At 41.0% G+C, this 14852-nt stretch overlaps 1 protein-coding gene across 2 annotated transcripts in view; it reads right to left on the reverse strand.

The window, feature by feature from the left end:
* EPS15 (epidermal growth factor receptor pathway substrate 15) overlaps positions 1-11461 on the reverse strand; it is a 146193-nt gene extending 134732 nt beyond the window's left edge. Inside the window, exon 1 of one of the 2 annotated variants that reach the window (XM_018044061.1) lies at positions 11319-11461. In XM_018044061.1, the coding sequence (XP_017899550.1) occupies positions 11319-11351 (33 nt within the window). In that variant the 5' untranslated portion in view covers positions 11352-11461. Of the gene's footprint in view, positions 1-10972; positions 11294-11318 lie in introns of those variants that run through there. The other variant, XM_005678437.3, reaches the window with a different exon arrangement.

Here is a 14852-nt window from a genome sequence, read left to right on the forward strand (position 1 = left end):
AATCATACCTGAAAAATCATGTGTTAAGTAAGTATTAATTACTACTAGAGTCGCAAAGAGTCAGACATGACAGAGTGAATGAACTGAACTGAATTGATAATTATTCCCAAATTGACCTCTTTCTCTTGCTTGCTCACGCTCTCTCTCTCACACACACACACATGCATACACAAATTCCACTCTGAATAATTTGTTCCTTTTACATAACAACAGAGGAATGTAATACAGCGTGAGTGTTCATTTTTATCCCTAAAATTTGTCTGAAATATTGTCAATGGCTGTTTACAGGAAGCAGCATATAGCAAATGTGCTTTAGATCAGATGTACCCAGATTTGAATCTGAAGTCTACCACTTACAACACAACCTGAGTAAATAATACAGAAGACTAAATTCTACTTGTAGAAAGGTTGTGAATATTAAATGAAATAATATATGTAAATCACCTAAAAGTGCCTACTGCTTATTAGGAGTTTAACATCAGTCTTCTTCCTTCTCAATGACAGCATAAGAATGTTTTCCTTCCAAGATCTTCGCATTAATATTTAGCCCACTAGACAGAATTGTTTTACAATTAAAGTAAGACCACAATAAGAAAGGCAGTGAAATCACACGTAAAATTAAGTTCACAATTTTCAACTGTTTTATCATTTAAGTTTTTAAGTTCAATATCCATGCACAATTAGGCATTCAGGGCTCGTGGCAGATTTAGGAATTAAAGTATAAAGATAAACCATTTCCTCTGTCCCTGTCCCAAGAACACACATACTTCTCTAACTCCCAAATGACTTAGAGGATCACTAACTTTAAAAAGTACATTTAAATCAGCGATTCTCAAAACTGAAGCAATTTCGTCCCCCAGGAAATAGCTGGCAATGTCTGGAAATATTTTTGACTGCCCTAGCTGGGAACAGTGCTACCAGCATATTGTGGATAAGGATGCAAAACATCCCACAATGCAGAAGACAGGCCCCCCTCCACACCATAGAATTAACAGGTCCAAAATGTCAACAGTGCCAAGGCTGAGAAACCATGATCTTTAAAAAACCAAAGTATTATAATATAGAAGCTTTCTCCCCAAAAGTATGTTCTTGGACAAATTTTATTGAAGACATAACAAGAAATAAGCAGCTTGATTATCTCAGATTGGAAACTCCTGGTACTGCTAAATACCCATTACGAAATTCCCAGTCTAAAGAGGAAGTGAGGCTTTGCATAGTTGTGCTTTTAAGTTTTTAAAAGAGCTCCAATCTTTCTTTTTTTTTAATTGAACTGTAACTGATGTACAATATTATATCAGTTAGGGTGAACAATATAATGATGCACAATTTTTAAAGGTTACACTCCACTTATAGTTATAAAATATTGGCTATATTCCCCATGTTATATATTCTTGTAGCATATTTTATATTAATACACGATAGTTTGTTCCTCTTAATCCCCTATCACTATATTGCCTCTCCCCTTTGCTCTCCTCACTGGTAACTACTAGTTTTATTTTTACATCTGTGACTCTGCTTCTTTTATGTCTACCGTGCTGTGCTTAGCCACTCAGTTGTGTCTGACTCTCTGCGAACCCATGGACTATAGCCCCTCAGGCTCTTCTGTTCATGGGGATTTCCTAGTTTGTTATATTTTTTATATATTTACTAGTTTGTTTACTATATATATTTACTAGTTTACTATATATTTACTAGTTTGGTACATTTTTTTAGATTCCACGTGTAAGTGCTATCACATAGTATTTGTTTTTCTCTGACTTATTTCTCTTAGCATAATATTCAAGTCCATCCATCTTCCTACAAATAGCAAAATGTCATTTTTTTTTTTTAGGGCTGAGTAGCATTTCCATTATTGGAGAAGGAAATGGCAACCCACTCCAGTGTTCTTGCCTGGAGAATCCCAGGGACGGGGAAGCCTGGTAGGCTGCCGTTTATGGAGTCACACAGAGTCGGGACACAACTGAAGCGACTTAGCAGCAGCAGCAGCAGCATTCCCATTGTATTAATACATACACATATACACCACATCTTCTTAATCTATTCACCTGCTGATGGACAATTAGGTTGCTTCTGTATCATGACAACTGTAAATAATGCTACTATTAACACTGGGGTGCATGTATCTTTTAAAATTAGTGTTTTGTTTTGTTTTTGGCTGTATGCACAGGAGTGGAATTGCTGGGTCACATGGTAGTACGATTTTCAGTTTTTTGTGAGACCTCCATACTGTTTTCCACAATGGCGACATCAATTTACATCCTCACCAATAGTGTACAAGGGTTCCCTTCCCTCCACATCCCCACCATTTGTTTGTGTTCTTGAAGACAGTCATCCTGAGAGGTGAGTGATCTCATTATGGTTTTGATTTGCCTTTCCCTTAAGATTAGCAATACTGAGCATCTTTTCATATGCCTGTTGGCCAGCTGCATGCCCTTTTTGAAAAAAGTCTATTCGGTTCTTCTGCCTATTTTTTAATCAGGTTGTTTAGTTTTCTGATGTTGAGTTGTATAAGCTGTCTAAATATTTGTATATTAACACCTTATCAGTCATTATTTGCCTTCTCACACTCAGTAGGCTGTCTTTTTGTTTTGTTGACGTTTTTCTTTGCTGTGCAAAAGCTTTTACATTAATTAGGTCCATTTGTTTCTTTTTGCTTTTATTTCTTTTGCTTTAGGAGATGGATTTTTAAAAAACATTGCTATGATTTATGTCAAAGAGTGTTCTGCCTATGTTTTCCTCTAGGTGCGTATAGTTTTAGGTCTTACAGATAGGTCTTTAATCCTATATGTATTTAATCATTTTGAGTTTTTGTATATGATGTTAGAGAATGTTCTAGTTTCTAGTTTCATTCTTTTACATGTAGCTGTCCAGTTTTCCCAGCACCATTTATTGAAAGTGTTGTCTTTTATCCATTGTATATTCTTGCCTCCATTGTCACAGATTAATTGACCATAAATGCATGGGTTTATTTCTGGGCTCTCTAATTCTGTGCCATTGATCTGTGTGCCTGTTTTTGTGCCAGTACCATACTGTTTTGATTACTGTAGTTCTGTGGTACCAACCACTATTTTTTAATTAAACAGGTGATTTGTTAAAGTATTATTTATATTACAAAGCTTCTTATACCACACTTCTATCTTACATTCATACAAAATATTAAAAAGCTCACATTTTTGTGATACAGAAGCACAGTACATGAGGCCAACTTTCAACAGATATCATTATTATATACCAAGTTAACAACAATCAAAATCTGATAATATGGCTAATGGGGGAGAAGCACAAACACTGTTGCTGGTATAAACTTTCTGAATGCAAATCAGCAGTATCTATCCAAATTAAAAATATCTCTTAGCCCTAAATTATACCTACTAAAAATTGATGCACATACACACTTCTATGCAGAGTACATCATGAGAAATGCTGGGCTGGAGGAAGCACAAGCTGGAATCAAGACTGCCGGGAGAAATATCAATAACCTCAGATATGCAGATGACACCACCCTTATGGCAGAAAGTGAAGAACTAATTAAAGGCCTCTTGATGAAAGTGAAAGAGGAGAGTGAAAAAGTTGGCTTAAAGCTCAACATTCAGAAAACTAAGATCATGGCATCCGGTCCCATCACTTCCTGGGAAATAGATGGGGAATCTGTGTAAACAGTGGCTGACTTTATTTTTCTGGGCTCCAAAATCAATGCAGGTGGTGACTGCAGCCATGAAATTAAAAGACGCTTACTCCTTGGAAGGAAAGTTATGACCAACCTAGAAAGCATATTAAAAAGCAGAGACATTACTTTGTCAACAAAGGTCTGCCTAGTCAAGGCTACTCCAGTAGTCATGTATGGATGTGAGAGCTGGACCATTAAGAAAGCTGAGCACCGAAGAATTGATGCTTTTGAACTGTGGTGTTGGAGAAGACTCTTGAGAGTCCCTTGGACTGCAAGGAGATCCAACGAGTCCATTCTAAAGGAGATCAGTCCTGGGTGTGCACTGGAAGGACTGATGCTGAAGCTGAAACTCCAATACTTTGGCCACCCGATGCAAAGAGCTGACTCACTGGAAAAGACCCTGATGTCGGGAAATATAGAGGACAGGAGGAGAAGGGGACGACAGAGAAAGAGAATGAGATGGTTGGATGGCATCACCAACTCGATGGACATTGGTTTGGGTGGACACCAGGAGTTGGTGATGGACATGGAGGCCTGTTGTGCTGTGGTTCATGGAGTCGCAGAGAGTTGGACACGACTGAGCGACAGAATTGAACACGTGTATGAAGATGTGTAAAAGAATATTCCCTGCAGCACTGTCTGTATTATAATAACAAAAGATTAACAATACCGAAGTCCATCATTAAGTGGCTAGTTAAGGAAAGTGAAACTGAAGTCACTCAGTCGTGTTCGACTCTTTGCAACCCCATGGACTGTAGCCTACCAGGCTCCTCTGTCCATGGGGTTTTCCAGGCAAGAATACTGGGGTGGGCTGCCATTTCCTTCTCCAGGAGATTTTCCCAACTCAGGGATTGAACCCGGGTCTCCCGTATTGTAGGCAGACGCTTTATCGTCTGAGCCACCAAGGTATACTCATATCAAGGAATATTCTCAAATTTTGGAAATAATGAGGGAATCTGTATGTGCTTATATAGAACAATCTCTTAGATAAATTAAGCTAAAAATAATAAGCCACAAAATATGCAGCTTATTCAAAAGAAATATACATACACACTATATACCACATATCTTATACACGGGTGTATAACACACACAGACACATTTGCATACATATCACACAGTATTGGGGCTTCCCAGGTGGTGCTAGTGGTAAAGAACCCGCCTGTCAATGCAGGAGATGTAAGAGATATGGGTTCGAATCTTGGGTTGAGAAGATCCCCAGGAGGTGGTCATGGCAACCCACTCCAGTATTCTTGGATGGAGAATCCCATGGACAAAAGAGCCTGGCAGGCTAAACTCCACGGGGTCACAAAGATTTGGACATGACTGAAGCGACTTAGCACACACTATTGCTGGAAACACACACAAGGAACAGCAAGAATGACTGCCTCTAGGAGAGGGCCAAGAGTGTGATGGAGATTTTCACTGGTATGTGTGAGGGTTTTGTTTTTTTTTTTTGCTGCACTGGGCCTTAGTTGCATCATGCGAGATATTTTGCTGTGGTGCAAAGACTCTCTAGTTGCAGCAACTGGGCTCCAGAGCACGCCAGCTTCAGTGGTTGTGGTGCACGGGCTCTTTAGTTGTGGCACATGGACTCCAGAGCACACAGGCTCGACAGCTGCAGCCCATGAGCTTAGCCGCCTCACAACATGTGTTTTCTCAGTTCCCGGACCAGGGATCGAACCCACATTCCTAGCACTGCAAGGCAGGTTCTTAGCCACTGGACCACCAAGGAAGTCCGTAAGTTGTTGTTTTTTTAAACAGAACTTTATTCTGGTTCTTTCATTTACTGACTATACTACATAAGTCACAAATTATGAGCCTCGGTATTCTCCAGCTTGAAATAATGATAATAACAGCCTTGCTTATTAGTTATTATGAAGATCAAATGAGAGCATAAATTGCTTCATAAATTATAAAGCAGCACACAAAATTATAAATTAGTCTTCTAACTGAATTCTCCAAACCAACTATAATAATAATAATTATCATTCTTCTAGCCAATTTCTCTAAACCCGAAGATGGGAATGTTTAAGATGGAATGTAAATGCAGATGCTATCTTAGAACACACATTTTTACTTCACATAAAGCTTATTTATTTTTTAATTAAACTATAGTTGTAATTAATATTATATATAATACATGTATTTATATAAAAGGGTAAATTTTCAAAAACACTGTCATATAGAAATGTTAAATCAGCTGATTACAGAAGAAATTCATGCTTACTATTGAAAAGAAGTAAAAATTATAACCATGATATCATAAATTTGGGGTTTTTTTCTTCCAGTCTTTTTTCTATGTATGCTTAAGTAGATTAGATTTATCTAAATAAAATGTTTCTACTACTGCTACTGCTAAGTCACTTCAGTCGTGTCCGACTCTGTGCGACCCCATAGACGGCAGCCCACCAGGCTCCCCTGTTCCTGGGATTCTCCAGGCAAGAAGACTGGAGTGGGTTGCCATTTCCTTCTCCAATGCATGAAAGTAAAAAGTGAAAGGGAAATCGCTCAGTCATTTCTGACCCTCAGCGACCCCATGGACTACTTTACTGTAAAACAGCATTCACATTACAACATCCCTCAGATTAAAAGCTCCTAATAAACATAATTTTTAATGAAGATAATCATATTTTATCTTGGTGATGAGTTCAACTACTTTAAAATGAAATTCCTATATATGGGTTTACCTAATGAACTCTGTCTGGATTAATTTTTCATTTATTTCCACCAATTCTCCAAATTATCCAGATCTCGATCAATGGATGTTTTCCCTCCCCTCCCTCTCTCCCTCTCCCACTTTTTCTCTCTCTCAAGGCATCTTCCTAATTTTGGATTCCACAGTTCCAATTTTATTAAGTTTAAAATTCACAAAACAAAGAAGCATATAACTATGTTTATAATTCTTTGAAGAGCAAGTGCTGTGCTCTTCATGTCCCACTCTCTGCAACCCCATGGATTCTACCCCTCCAGGCTCCTCTGTCCACGGGGATTCTCCAGGCTCCTCTGTCCACGGGGATTCTCCAGGCAAGAATACTGGAGTAGGTTGCCATGCCCTTTGAAGAGCAAGTAAAACAGCCTAAATTGAGACCTTAAATTAGACTATTAGTGAAAGGGAAATCAGAACCATGATTTGTTACTAAATAAAGATGCTCAATCTTTTCCTACAACATTTAGTCTGTTATTATTGTTCTGTCTACAGAGAAAACAAAAAAATACGCTCAGGTTATTCCTAGGAAACTCTCTATTGGACAAACCAACTGTTCCTAATTAATTTTAACTATGACATCTCCTCCCAAATGCTGAACATTCCAAGCCATTTTTGAAAACTGTTAGATATTGCTCAGGGAAGCGAAGATTTCCTGAGTATACTGGACAAAAGTATCATTATTGTGCCTTTCCCATAGTAGGAACTAAAATAATAAGTCATACTGAATAAATACTTCTTTTCTGTTTCTGAGAACATGTTTTAATTTTCACACTCTACCCTGTAATTTACCATCATGCTTGTTATACCAAACCCCAAAGGGGATACACATATTAATACATATTGCCTACTTTTAAAATGAAATTGAAAATAAATACCCAAAACTGAAATTATGGGAGATTTTTTTCCCTCCAATTTTCAAATTTTCTATAATGCAGTTATATCACTCTTGCAATCTTAAAAAAGCATTAAAAGAAAAAGTATCCTTATAGCATTTATTGTTTTTGACCATATATTAAGATTGTTTTAAGTCCCATTCTAAATGTTCTTTTTAGCATTAAAAAGAAAATCCTTGCTAAATTAAAACAAGAAAACTTCAGCATAGAGCTGAACTGAAAGAGTATTATTTAAAATACTCCCATTATGCCATCTTTCAACAAAATAAAACCTTTCTCATCATCAAAAGCACTACTTGTGCATCCACAGTTGTATTATCAAGATACGATGAAAGGTAACTAGAGATTCAGAGGCAAAGGACATTGCTTCCATACTTTTGAAGTTCAGTACCTAACTAGGAAAACAAGACAAATACTGAAAAAGAAAATTAAAAAATACAAGAGAGCAATGGATATGCCAACCACCTAGTATACAATAAAGTACAGTAGACAGCTTTTGAAGTCCTACAGACTTTGGTTCAAATCTTAGATCTTACTACTAATTTATGTAAATTATTTCCTTCGTTTGTAAAATGGAGTGTTGAGTAAAATTCTTAGCATATAGTAAGGGAAGTTAACAGTATTATTATTAGTAGAGATGCAGACTTAAAGAAGAAATGAGCAATCAGCAAAGTTTAAAAACAGGAAGTATTAATATCTTTTTGTCATCTACTACCATAAGCAAAAATCACAAGATCTTTCTCATTCAAGTTTTACTTCTTATTGCCAAAAAGAAAATAGAACACCTGGTAAAGAAAACTGAAACCAGAAAACACGAAGGCTATAAAGCACTAAAGCACCCTAGGAAAGTCACCACTAGATCTCCAAATCACAGAATACGATCTATTTAAAAAATGTTCTTTGGAAAGGTCTTTAGATCAGCTAATTCAAACTCTCCAACTCTCTAGAATTAAGCTCCATTCTTTCTTCTGTCTCTGAGAGCCAAGAATTGTCATCTATCTTGTTCATAAGCATATCCTCAGCACCTAGAATAAATCCTAGTACATAATAAATGGTCAGTACATATTTGTTGGATGAATAAGAAAACTGAGGCCTGGAGATTTAACTCAATGACACAGTTAACCTCCCGGCAGAGCTGAGACTGAAACTAACATTTTACTATTTAGCATTCTATCCTGTCTGGAAGCTAGACTATGATAATTTAGATAATTTATCTTGGTGGTTGGGGAGTTGGAGGATTTGCTGGCAGGCAGGAGAAAGAGGAACGTGAAAATTAACCTAGTTTTCAGGTGTTTTTCCCAACTGTCAGTTTTGCTTAATTGATAGAGGCCAAAAATTCTACTCAAGACAATTCCAGCATAGAGCAGGGCACATAATAGGTACTTAACAAATACTGGCTGAATAAATCAACCTACTGCAAAACTATTATCATTTAATAACCAGGGGCAGAAACTAACTTCAGCATCTGTTTAATCTTTGTAACTGTCCCAGAGTTCTTCAGAATTTTCAGTCATTCATAAGACAAATATTATTAATAACTTTCTTCCAGATATGCACTGAGGGAGAGAGATGAAAGATGTCCCTGCCATGTAGGATCTCACTTGAGTATGCCTATGTCTGAGTGTGTTGTGAGGGGGTGATGGTGACATAAACAGATCAATAATGAATATGAAACCAAGTTGCACTGTTATCTCAGCTTATTTGCCTCAAGCAGTTAAAAATTCAATTAAAAAACACAAATCAGCCAAGTTTTAAAATAACAAGGAGGCACATTAGGTATTTAAACACTTGGGAATGTTCTCTTTCCAGTGCCTTTACAATATATCTTATTGCTTCCTAATGTCTTAAATGGCTTCCCTGGTGGCTCAGCGATAAAGAACCGGCCTGTCACTGCAGGAGATGCAGGTTTGATCCCTGGGTGGGGAGGATCCTCTGGAGAAGGAAATGGCAACCCTCTCCATTATTCTTGCCTGGGAAATCCCATGGACAGAGTAGCCTGGCCAGCTAACAGTCCACGGGGTTGCAATAGTCGGACACAACTTAGCGACTAAACAGAAACGTTTAAAATGAAAATGTTCTAACTTGACTTATCTGGATATTCAGTATAAATGAACCATCAATGTTTGTTCTCTCACATGTGAAACACTGAACGATAATACTCCTGATTCAGTATTTACTCTGTGTACATGTTAATATTTAAATATATAACCACAAGAACACATTTAAATTGTTTAACTGTCTATAAAACTGACAGAGCCGGAAGAAAATATTCAGAGATGAATGACAGTAAATAGAAACTAAAAACATAACCTTACCCAGGAAGAAAATAAACTACGCACACAACTAAGAAGCAAATCTGTATTAGTTCTCAGAAGAACAAAATCTTCAAGAGGGGAGAACTCTCGCTGGAATTGGCCAGCAGAGCTGAAGAGTAACAGCTTGCCAACAGGATCTTGTTTAATGCATATCACTAACCAGACTATTAGAGAGTGAACACCCATAAGTCAATGTTGCCATTCCTCAAGTTTGAGTTTCAGGAGGACCCTTCCAAAGAGATTCACTACCAAGACTAAATTACCACATTCCAAGTCTTTTTCCCCATTTATCTGCTTGTCAAAATAGGATAAGCAAGACTAAATAAACTGGAAAATAACAGACCTCGCACTTACGAAGCTGAAAATTCCTACAAGCTGAAGTTACTTATTTCACCTAAGGCACATTGTTTATACGTGATTCCTGGTTACTGAGGGGAACATTTTTCACTCAGTTTATCCTAGAATGCTAGGCAAAACACCCCCAAAGTCTCTTATTCCTCAAACAGAAAACTTTCTGGCCCAAATGTATAACCTATCCCAATGTTTTGCCTCAGAAACCCTGAGATATCCAGGCCAAGAATACAAGGTGGCAGAGAGATACTACAGGGCAGGCAGGCAGGCAGGCTGGCGTGGGCCCCAACAGGAAAGTCCGTGGCCACCGGTTCTGGAGAGAACGGGCTGAGAAGGTGAGGTTAGGGTGAGATGTGGTCAGAGAAGCGCCAAGGGACTGACAGGCGTACAACCTCTCTCCATCCAGGACATCACCGGAAGATTGTAATTGGTTTTCCCAACGCAGAGGGAGGAACGAGGTTCCCAGAGTGATTGATGCTGAGCGGTTTTCTGGGAAGCACGAAGACTGACTCTGAAGGAAGCAGAAAGGCAAGGCAGAACAGAGCACACAGGTTTTGGTGAAGGTTCCCCCAGGACGAGTGATCTCTTAGGTCCTTCCCAGCACCAAGACGGGCGGAACCATCACACCTGTGAAAGGATGTTTCCCTGCTATCCCCATGGACAGCGATAGAGAGCCCACCCAGTAGGAGTGGTAGCAGAACTGAGGAGGGAAAGGCTGAATCGGGGGATCTCACCCAGCAGGAAACCTGATCAGCAGAAAAGGCTGAAGCCAGGGTAAGCGGGGTAAGAACGCGCTCGGAGAGGATGAGACTTATTTGGAAGACAGGCTGACTGGAGGAAACTGCTGGGAAAGGGAGGGCTTTCGTTGGACTCCAGTGGGAAAAGGCCGGTTTAGCGAGGGAAAAGCCTGGCTGGGAGGGGGCCCTGAGCGCCTGGCTCGGGAAGGTGACGCTGCCTGTCCCGAGAGCGAGCCTCGCGCGGGGCGAGGGCAGACCCGGCGGTGAGACTGAACCGCGCGAGCTCAACAGGAGCTCACCTGGGGTGCGTCTGGCCTGGAAGGAGGAAACTTCCCGGGTGGGTGAAGGCGGACAGGAGAAGCTCGGGCTCCCATCCGGCGGGACAGGGGCACGGAGGGGTCTGGAGGAGGGGGCGCCGCGTGGGGCGGGGCCGGGGCGCGAGTGGCGGAGGTACCGGCTCAGGATGGCGTCCTCCCGCAGTCACACTCACAGACTCACATTCACAGGCGCGCGCGCGCGCTCTCAGTATCGGCCGCCCCGCCCGGGGCGGAGAGAAACTGCTCGGGTCGGTGAACCGTAGGGCGGTGGGGGAGGGGGCCGGGGACACCGGCCGGCCGAGCCCGGCGGACCGGCGGGCGGCGTTACCTGTGTCAGGGAGAGCTGGGCCGCCGCAGCCATGGTGTTTCCATCATGCACGGGAGGGGAAGGAAGGACGGGCGGACAGGGGCTCGGGGCGGGGAGGAGGCGGAGGGAGCGGCCGGAGGCGAGGCCCGGGCCGGCTGGCGGGCGTGTCCCCTAACTTCGACAACTTCCCTCCTCTCGTCCACCCCGCCTCGCCTGGCCCCGCCCGCCCGGCACAGGCCTCGGAGACGCCCAAATCCTGGCGCCGGAGTTCTTGCTGCTGGACCGGAGCCTGCCCCGGGGCCGCCAGAGAAAACCCGGCGCGGACACGTAATTAAGGCGGACGGGCTGTGGAGCAGAGGCAACTCCAGGTTGTCCTAAAAACTTTAACGGATCACCTACCCACGCTAAGCCTATGCTTCTGAAAAATGGGAAGAACTATATCCAGAGTCCAAGTTGCTTGCGAGGATTAAATGAGATAATGATAGGAAATAATAACGGTACTTTTTATATGCCAGAATCTGTGTTGGATGCTTTTATTTTTAAATTGTGTAAATGACGGAACTGAGACATAAATAAGTTGTACAAATGAAACTGAAACACAAATAAGTGTCATATGTAAGGGCCTACAACTGATCAGATAGCTGGTGAGTTAGAATCCAAGTGTGACTCCAAAACTTTTCATTTAACCATCTGCTATTAGGGTGAGCACCTGAAGAATTGATACTTTCAAACTGTGGTGTTGGAGAAGACTCTTGAGAGTCCCTTGGATCCCAAGGAGATCAAACCAGTCAATCCTAAAGGAAATCAACCCTGAATATTTATTGGAAGGACTGATGCTGAAGCTAAACTCCAATACTTTGGCCCCCTGATATAAAGAACCCACTCATTAGAAAAGACCCTGATGCTGGGAAACTTGAAGGCAAGAGGAGAAGGGGAGGACAGAGAAGATTTGGTTGAATGGCATCACTGACTCAGTGGACATGAGTTTGAGCAAACTCCAAGAGATGGTGATGGTAGGGAAGCCTGGCATGCTGCAGTCCATGAGGTCGCAAAGAGTTAGACGTGACTGAGCTACTAAACAACAACATTAGGGGGTGATATCAAAAGAGAAGACTATCTTAAGTCAAAATCTAGGTAGGAAGGGAAATAAATACTCTCCAGGCTCTCTGGCTGCCTGCCACACTTAGACCCCAGTTCAGTGAAAGAACACTGGGGCCTCCTCAGGGGCTGCAGCACTCCTAACTCCCTTCTTAGTCCCCCTGGCAAACTCCTCCTGCTCTCTCTCAAGACACCACCGAAGTACCACCTCCTTTCAAAGTATCTCCTGACCTCCCCAAGTCAGATTTACATACTTATCTGAACATTTCTTCTCTATCTTATGATGTTATCATCACCCTAATGACTCTTTACATCTGTCTGCCCTCTAGATGAGATGGTTGGATGGCCTCACCAATTTAATAGACATGAGTTTGAGCCAGCTCCAAGAGTTGGTGATGGACAGAGAAACCTGGTGTGCTGCAGTCCATGGGGTCACAAAGAGTCAGACACTACTAAGCGACTGAACTGAACTGACCCTTTAGACTGAGAGCTCCTCAATGGCAACGACTCTTTTTGATGTATATATATATCTTCAGATCCTGGAATGTGTTTTGTACTAGTATAAGGTCTTGGTTCCTGCCAAGTTAAACATAACGCAGCCTATACTTTCTCATGCTGCCTTCTTCAGTTGAAATAACCAGTAACTTGAAATCCTCATCTTTAAAGCCTTGGCTTATATGCCACCTACTTCAGGAAGCCTTCTAGGAAATCCCATCCCACCCGTTAGTTGCTCTGATATTATCCCTACACTCTACCTTGGAGTTAGTTGAGGGCTTTTTCTGTACCCCAACCAGATTACAAAATCCATGAGAACAGAGGACTGTCTCACAACTACATCCCTCTCACAATTTAGCCTAGCACGGACTAGACCTCAATAAATGTTTTTGCCGAGAACTGGCCTTCCTTTCTTAGTCATGGTGGCTTCCCACAACAACAAACCATAACTCTATCAGGCCCACACACTCTTAGCATTATCGTAGTAGTCCCCATTTGACACACAAGGAGAATCAAATGAACAAGCCAAAAATGGAGCTAACCTCACATAAGGTTTTAGACCTTTGCCACCACAGGCGAACCATCCTAGAAATGCCCTCAGAAATTACTGACTCTTCTCACACCCCTTTTTTACAAAGTCTAGGCAATGAAGAGCCAGCCATGCAAGTCTGGTGAGCAACCACTTATTCCAGAGAGTCTCCTTTGACCTCTTTCTGCTGTTATTCTATTTAACTTGAGGGAGAAGGGGAGATAATGTTTTAAATTACTCCTTTCCCACCTGGTACATTTATCAGCTATAACCACTACTGATGTTTCTACTTTGATTTTCTAATTTACATTATCACTTTTGAACTCAACAACTCTGAAAGGTAGTAATCATCATATCCACTCTACAGATGAGGTAACTGAACACCACAGATATTAAATGATTTTTCCCAAGGTTATACAGCCAGTAACCAAAGCAGTATACCATAGTGGAATAAAAAAGGCTTGGACATCAGAAACATCCACATTCCAATCCTGTCTCAACTATTTACTACTTGTACAACCTTAGAGTTATTGTGAGGATGAATGAGATAACATATGGAAATACCTTAAGTTGTAGATACACAGATTTAGTTAAGAAATCTTAAAGTCATAGAATAAATTGCTATTGGGAATACAATTATTGTTGTGCAGTAGCTAAGTCATGTCCAACTCTTTGAGTCCCCATGGACTGCAGCACACCAGGCTCGTCTAACCTCCACTATCTTCTGGAGTTTCCTCAAATTCACGTCCATTGAGTTGGTGATGCTTTCTAACCATCTCATCCTCTGCTTCCCCCTTCTCCTTTTGCCTTCAATCTTTCCCAGCATCAGGGTCTTTTCCAATAAGCCAGCTCATTGACGCTGAAACTCTAGTACATGTGACCAAAGTATTGGAGTTTCAGCTTCAGCATCAGTTCTTCCAATGAATATTGAGGGTTTATTTCCTGTAGGATTGACTGGTTTGACCTCCTTGCTGTCCAAAGGACTCTCAAGAGTCTTCTCCAGTGCCCCAATTCAAAGGCACCAATTCTTCAGCACTCAGCCTTCTTTATGGTCCAGCTCTCAGATCCATACATGACTACTGGAAAAACCATGACTTTGACTATATGGACTTTTGTCAGCAAAACGATGTCTCTGCTTTTTAATACACTGTCTAGGTTTGTCATAGCTTTTCTTCCAAGAAATAAGTGTCTTTTAATTTCATAGAGTACAAATGCACTTGCTATTCAAGGAGACTCCACCAAACCATATGAGATATAAGATATTACTCTTGGGGAACAGGGACTCTTGGGAGTCCCTGGTGTATAGTTTCCTAGAACTCAACATGGGGTAGTAAGGAGAGTATTAGAGTCAATATGTGACCTCAGACTAATCATTCAATCTATTTGAGACTCCATTTCCCACATATTAAAAAAAAAAAAAAGCAAGTCGATTT

This window comes from Capra hircus, chromosome 3, assembly GCF_001704415.2.
Source record: "Capra hircus breed San Clemente chromosome 3, ASM170441v1, whole genome shotgun sequence".
NCBI classification, from domain to species: domain Eukaryota; kingdom Metazoa; phylum Chordata; class Mammalia; order Artiodactyla; family Bovidae; genus Capra; species Capra hircus.